General features: G+C 41.3%; 1 protein-coding gene across 1 annotated transcript; it reads right to left on the minus strand.

Moving 5' to 3' along the window:
- Positions 1–1,422: 1,422 nt before the first annotated feature.
- Positions 1,423–6,812, minus strand: LOC140242603 (small ribosomal subunit protein bS6m-like). The gene is made up of 3 exons (XM_072322354.1): positions 6,695–6,812; positions 4,085–4,224; positions 1,423–3,092 (listed from the first exon to the last, which is right to left on the minus strand). The coding sequence occupies exons 1-3, from the start codon at positions 6,737–6,739 to the stop codon at positions 2,852–2,854; spliced, it is 426 nt and encodes a 141-aa protein (XP_072178455.1). The 5' UTR covers positions 6,740–6,812; the 3' UTR covers positions 1,423–2,851.
- Positions 6,813–7,555: the final 743 nt, after the last annotated feature.

The following is a 7,555-nucleotide window of genomic DNA, read 5'->3' on the forward strand; positions in this document are numbered from 1 at the left end:
GTCCACTCATACGTCATATCCTCTAGTAGTCTCCTCATCCAGCGGTTCCAACACCAAAACTTTAAAAATTCATAACTTTTGCATCGATTGTCCGATTTTTCTCAAACTTTCACTGATGTGTTCTACTAATGTTGCTGCTTTCACTCAATCCACATTGCTCTTTGGGTTTACCTTCCCTTTAAATAATGAAAGATACAACTGAATACCATGAAAGTATGTGTACGGTACTTGAAAAAGATCACTGAATCGTCAGATTTGTACATGTATAGAGGGGTTCTCCGATCTTCTTTGAATATTTGTGGTGACCGCAGTGGTGTATCAGTGTACACCAAAATTTTAAGTCGGCCTAACTGGTATACTTTCCGTGTGCCACATTGTCATAAAATTAATACAATTCATAGATTAATTGCAATTCATCTGAAGTTGAAATCAATTGAAAGTTTTATATTTTAAATCAATATCAATACTTTGTACCAAGTTTCATAAGACAGGGCCAGACAAATTGCGAGTTGAGGAGCAGAGTAGTTTTAGCAGAACTACTTTGGTGGAAATGCAGCAGGTAGTACCTCATGTTTGAACTGCAATATCCAGTAAAGCAGTGCAACTGCATGAACTAATGGAGTACGGTGTACTTCTTTGACATTTGCATTTGAAGTGAAATTTCTCTACTTTGTGTTGATAAGGAAAGTTGATGGTAGCGAAGTTTTGTAAACACCACGGCAGTTCATATGGATTTGTTGTTGTTGTTGTTGTTGTAATCGTTATTTTTGGGTAGCTGGTAAATGTGTAAATTCTCTATAGCATAACAGTAAATAGAATGTCAAGAAACTGATGTGCCATATATCTCAGGGCAAGATGAACCATGAAAATGTTATGAAAATGTTACCCTAGCATGTATCTCACCTTCAGAAAAAAAAAACAAAAACAAATGTTACTTCTCTTGCTAATTCCACTCTGTAGATGCGACAACAAAGGCATCAAATGCACATTTTCCCACTGAGCACTTAAATTCTGTTCAAAATATCTATTGTGCAGTTTTATCCCAAATGTAGTAAATACATGCATACACACACTCACACACACACCCATACAGTTGGAAATATTTTATACTAAACATGATACACTCATTGGTCATTCATTAAAAAGCAAAAATGAAAAAACAAACAAACAAAAAACAAACACATAAACATTTTTCTTACTTGTCCAAATGGCAATTTGAGCAAGCACCAAGACTCCATACCACCATGGTACTTCAACACAAAAGGGCATATATTCGTTCTACTTGCCCCAAAGCGAAAAGCTTAACTCGCCCTGGACAAGCTGGTTAGTGGGTTTGTAGCACCGTGCCCTGCATTCTTCACACACTGCTGTATTTCACACTACAGTGAAAAACAATACACAAATTGGTACTTTGTGTCTACATTCATGTTTTATTCTGCACACAAGATTTTACATGATCTCAGCTATATTTTTTGCAGTACATGTATTAACTGAGACATCTCTTCTCTGAGGGTCATCCCACTAGACCGACACCCACGAGTCAAACAGCCCACAAGTTCGACATTGAAAACAGGTCCATGAGTCATACAGCTCACAAGCCATACAGCCCATGAGTTCGACACTAGGTAAAAACAGCCGAGTTCAACAGCTACAGTACGGGGCTTAATGTATCAGTCTCGTGGGCCTTGTTAGCTTAGTGACGAACTAATGGGCTGTACGACTCATGAGCTGTATAACTCATGGGCTGTATGACTTGTGAGCTGTATGACTAGCGGGCGTCGGTCTCGTGACGTGCACCCCTTCTCTCACTGTGTACCAGGTACACATGATAGCAGCTGTCACCTCAGGTCAAAGATCATTAATGAACAAAGAAATTGACTACTGCTGAATAACAACTTGTGGAACCAAAACCTCAGCTACATGTAGGTTGACTTTCTGTGACATGAATGAATTCCTCACTGACTTGACACAGTAAATGTTCAGATTGCACTTTGAATCAATACCCACATTGCGCTTGCACCTTGAGAAAAGGACAATCAGGTAAACTTTGCTTATTATAGTTGCACAGGTCAACAGAGCTTCTCTGATCCTGTGCATGTCCACTATACTGTGTATCATCAAGGCATTCTATTTTACTGTGATACACAAAATATATCAGCTGTCCCAGATAAGTGAAATTATATTCTCCAAGTCTTTCAAAATATATTTTTTTCAATCATTGGTTGTATGTCATTCATGCATCTTTTGACTATAGGCTAGTCCAGGGGTGCACACTAACCCATTTTTCTACTGGTCCAACCCATCTGTCGGACCAGTAGGTAACCAGTTTTTCAATTTTTTACTGGTCCATTCCTGAAAAATGCAATCATTTGCAATGCTCATCTATAAAATATGATGGTTTTCTCTACCATCAGATTGCAGACTGGTGAAAAAAAGCACACAAAGTCTATGTGATAGTGCATTGTTTTTGTACATGTATATCAAATCTGCCATTCTCAAAATGTAGGGTATCAATTGTGACAGAAATCACTGTATTTGCTTTTATTTTGTCAACTGTCTCTAATTCAGATGGAAACTGCTGATGCCCAACCACTTGATATTCCTCTAAGATGTACCGACAGAGTTCATGGCTGTTGAGCCCAGGTCTGGCGCTACTAATATGCCAGCATGCCTTGCAAGCTGGGTCTGTGCTCTTGGCCTCTTCTCCCGACTCATCATTGTTCTCTTTATGAGAGACCAAGGCCTACAGTAGCAGCACACCTCATCACACTGGCAGCCTCATCTTGCTGTCCAAGAGTGTCAACAAATTTCAGGACGAAAATCCTCTGAAATGCAGAGCAGTCTGACGTTGTCATAGTTTGATGTTGGCATCCTTCAGTTCTTGCACGATGTTGGTCTTGAGTTTCTTGGGGTTGGAGACCATGGGGTTGTACTTCTCGTCAAAGGGCCCGCCGCAGGGTACCTCTTCTTCTGACCACTGCTCGGTGTCGCGTCGCAGGACTGTAGGACGAATGATGTCAATGTCCCTCCTGAAGTATTCCATGACCGGCGGGACAATGGTGGGTGGTCCATCAAAGTCCACCACAAAATATCTAAAAAAAAAAAAAAATCAGTGACATTAGACATATTAATTTAAGCTACCTGCATCTACCACCATACTTTATCGTAAAGAAATCTTTTTTCATACCAACCTAGCATGGACACCAGCCTAATTCAACAGCATGATCTGAACCTATAACTCTTCCAATGTCCTTTCTTTCAGTCTACACTCAGTTTGACCTGTCTTATCCAAACCTGTACGTACACAATTTCTTAGATCCCTTGATCAAATGTCCAGTGGTATAGTTCAGCGAGCAAGCCTAATATCAAGTTGGCAAAACATACATATATGAATCACTCATTCTAATGATATGCACATTTAGTTGTCATGGTCACTTCCAGATTTGACATTGGCATATGATTTCTAACCCAACATGTCAAGCTCCAAAAAATCATGGCAGATTTTTCTGTATTACCACCAGAGTTTATTCATGTTAACATTTTTTTTTTTTTTTTTTCTGGACATCTGATAAATACTGCTCCAGCTCTGGGACTGCTAGAAATGTTCAAGAAATTCTACAGATTTACAGATTTACTGTACTTCCGCGCTGTTAAGATATTTGTACAATTTGATTGTTCTTTCCTTGCATATTAATTGCATTTACATCGAGTGGGTTTCACAGATTATCAGTGAAAATCACTGGATAAACATTGCAAGCAATTATAATACTCCACTCTTGGAGTGTAATCATTTATTTTACTGGTGGCCAACTGAAGTCTTTCTCGATGTAATCAGGAAAAGGATCAGAGTCATACCTTTTAAAATCCCTGAAAGAAAAGGGATAGGGGAAAAGAAGATTCACTGTTTTGTAGATAATTCTTTCTTGTGATGTCTCATGTTTTCTGCTAGTATAATAAAAACAGCAAAGTGATTCAATTACTGCATGGCAAAGTGGAATGTTCTACCTTATCAATTACGACAGTGCAACCAAATAATGACAACGGATGTCATGCTTCGACATGAAAATAAAACACAAATACTTACTGTCCATGGCTGAAGTTCTGCCGGTGGGCTCTCATGCGGTAGGGTAGCCTCTTCTCTCCCAGATTCTCGATCTTTCGCACGATGCCACCATTATTCATGACTTCCGTTAGGGATCTCTTCAGAGCATCTACCATTTCAGGCTTGGAAAGTTTAGAGAGATAAATTTACAGAATTACCATCCTTTCATCTTAATTCAAACAGCATTAATACAAAGCATTTATTTCTTTCTTTTAAATGGGGGAAGGGGTGTATTTTGTTAAAAAAAAAAATGTACATGTACCGGGTACTGCAACCATACTCCTCTAGCTTCTCCATCCCCAGTCATTGACAAATAAAAATAGGATTAGGCCTAGGCCTAATAGGAAATAATTTTTTTTAGAGAAAATCAGTGCATCAGCATAAATCTTGAATCAAATTATGATAGGCCTAAAATCTTTGAAGGCTTTCGAGGCGGCAGAACGTTGTGTGGTTGATGTCATTTACCTAGATTTCCAAAAGGCCTTTGACAGCGTTCCGCACCAACGGCTTTTGGCCAAACTTGAAGCATACAACATCTCAGGGAACTTCAAGGCCTGGATAGCAGACTTCCTCAGTGGCAGAAAGCAAAGAGTAACTGTTAATACAGCTAGATCAGAATGGTGTAATGTGATGAGCGGAGTCCCTCAAGGAAGTGTATTGGGACCAACATTATTTGTATTGTACATCAATGACCTTCCTGAGGTGCTACACAATACTGCACGAATCTACGCAGATGACACAAAGGTATTCTCCAGTGCCTCCCTCCCAGAACAACAACAAGAATTACAAGCTGACTTGGACTCCCTTTTGGAATGGTCCTCCATTTGGCAATTGCAATTCAATGCCAAGAAATGCAGTGTGCTTCATCTTGGAAGTAGAAACCCAGAGGAGTCCTACACACTGGGAGGTACAGCCTTGAATTCAGTAGAGGAGGAAAAGGATCTGGGAGTAATCATAGATGCCAACTTGAAATTCCACCAACATGTAGCATATGCAGTAAACAAGGCCAACAAAGTCCTCATAAGTATCAGGCGTACATATCAATGTCACGATATCTCCACCATCCCCAAACTGTACAAAGGATTAGTACGTCCCCTCCTTGAGTACGGTAATGCAGTCTGGTCTCCCCGCTACACTTCAGACATCAAGACAGTGGAGAGAGTGCAGAAGAGAGCAACCAGGATGATCCCCTCTCTCAAACACCTGCCTTATACAGAAAGGCTTAAACTCCTCAACCTACCATCCCTTGTGTACAGAAGACGAAGAGGAGATATGATACAGGTGTACAAGATCATACATGAGTATGACAGGATAAACCCTGATGACTTCTTTGTACTGGCAGACACAACTACACGGGGCCACAGGTACAAACTCTCTAAGCTGAGATGTAGAACAAATGTAAGGAGGGATACATTCACACATCGAGTAATAGAGGACTGGAATTCCCTGCCGGAAGAAGTAGTGGAAGCTCCATCTATCGATGCTTTTAAGTCTAGGCTTGATCGGCACTGGGAAGACCAACGATTCCTGTCCCCCTATTCCCAATAGTCAATTCTGATGTGGGATGAGCAGTAATTACCAGCCTGTCTGCCTTGCCTTCTTTTGAACTGACGATACAGTGTAGAAGAGGATAGACCTGGAAGCTCGACTGCTGCTACACAGCAATCTTCCAGTATCTTCGGTAAAGGTAAAGGTAAAGGCTCATCATACTCATAGTTCTAGTTAGCCCGACCAGACGCTGTTACGCTATGCGAAAACAGCGTCTGACGAGCGCGGCATGCAGCCTCAAAGTGAGGAACTTCAACACAACTACAAAACTTAGGAAAATGTATACTTTTCTCCTTTAAACAGAATACTTTACTCACGTTAAATGCATGTTTCTATTACAGAAGAATAGTTCGCCACACTGGGTCCATGGAGACCACTTGCGATAAGTCCGTGGAACAAATAAAATGACACTTTCTGGCGCAATTCCATGGTACGTCGACGTACCATGTACAGCGACTGTGCTGTGTTCAAGTGTATAGTTAGGCCTGGCGTGAAAGATTGTGTACCGTGTGGACATGCTGGATATGATGATCAATTTTGGTAAGTTTCATTGCGTACATTTGAATACTGATAGCATCAGATGTAGAGTAAATATTGAAGAGTATACTCGATGAGTTTGAGGTGACAAAAATGATGTTAAGTATCAAAATTCAAAGCTATCGTGATACGATTACGTCGCTCTCCTAGTGGTTGGTGGTCGCGCGCGTACAGCCCTGTCGCGACGTACCATGTACAGCGACTGGGCTGTCTTAAGTTCTAGTATAGGTGGTGCACCACGTATTCTTTCTGCGGTATGTATTTGGCCTGGAAAGGGCGTCCCATGACCAGATATATGTGTTTATGTGTAAATTTATTGCCATATCTTATCTAGGGTCTAGTCTGGGACCTATGACGTCCGGCCACTGCACTAACACGTAAATGAATATATAGGACCGAAGCGAAATAATTGCAATTGTAATTGAAGCGTTTGGCAGCAACAACATCGATTGCCGTCATTTCGATAAACTGTTAAATACAAAATCCTTCATGAATTAAACTTCATACCCGTCTCATCACTCTCATAATCAGCGCTACTTCATAGCCCGGCATTTTGCGCTTTTCTGATGGATGGTTCCAAATCGAAAATGAAGATCTTCACGCATGCGATTACCCCGGCTTCAACGCCTTCAATTCAGATTATCTGGAATTGATCGTATGAGGGCAGCATGCACAGATACAAGAAGCCAGCTAGCCTATTACGCAACGCAGATACTGTAGCTGTTTTGGCCCTACGGTACCCGCATACCCCATTCATCGGGCGGGCTCGGCTGCGGGGGCTGTAATGCTCCGGTGCGCGGTGGTACGGTCAAGCTCGAACAGTTCGGTGTAACCGCAGAGTCAGAGAGACAGGTATATTTCAAGAGGATGCGACATTATTACAATAGGGCAGGTTTTCAACAGACGAAGTTCAGGAATGCGGTAAACAGCATTGAGCGAAAACCTACGTCTCACAGTGCAGTCACAGTGCAGTGCAGGTGTATTTAATGTAGGAATCCCACATCGTGGCGGTTGATCGCGGATCGGCTCTTGCCTCTCCCTATGCCAATGGTCTGCAGGGCGCGAACTTCAATATGAAACCCCTGCAATGACAAGGCCCAAGACAAGGCAATACATCTAGAAACCAGGTCTAAATTTCTCGATTCATGTGGTAGGTTCTCCTTCGTTAGCAATCATGAATTACTGGGTACTACTAATTAAGTCTAATTAGCTAGTAGAACGTGGAAGTCTAATGTAATTGGCCATCACAACACAACAAAGGATTATCTCTGCAGAGTCTGTAGTCTGTATACAGAGTCGAGACGGAGTAGTATTCACTATTGGTAATAAAATTTTACTACCCCCACAGGGCCTACGATACGACTACGT

This window comes from Diadema setosum, chromosome 19 (genome assembly GCF_964275005.1).
Source record: "Diadema setosum chromosome 19, eeDiaSeto1, whole genome shotgun sequence".
Lineage (NCBI taxonomy): Eukaryota > Metazoa > Echinodermata > Echinoidea > Diadematoida > Diadematidae > Diadema > Diadema setosum.

Bases quoted from the DNA above. Each gene is read 5' to 3' on its own strand.
- LOC140242603 (XM_072322354.1), bottom strand. From the start codon at position 6,739: ATGCCGGGCTATGAAGTAGCGCTGATTATGAGAGTGATGAGACGG. The intron at 4,225-6,694 runs GTATGAAGTTTA...AAACTTTCCAAG, and splicing joins TTATGAGAGTGATGAGACGG to CCTGAAATGGTAGATGCTCT. The intron at 3,093-4,084 runs GTAAGTATTTGT...TTTTTTTTTTAG, and splicing joins CAGAACTTCAGCCATGGACA to ATATTTTGTGGTGGACTTTG.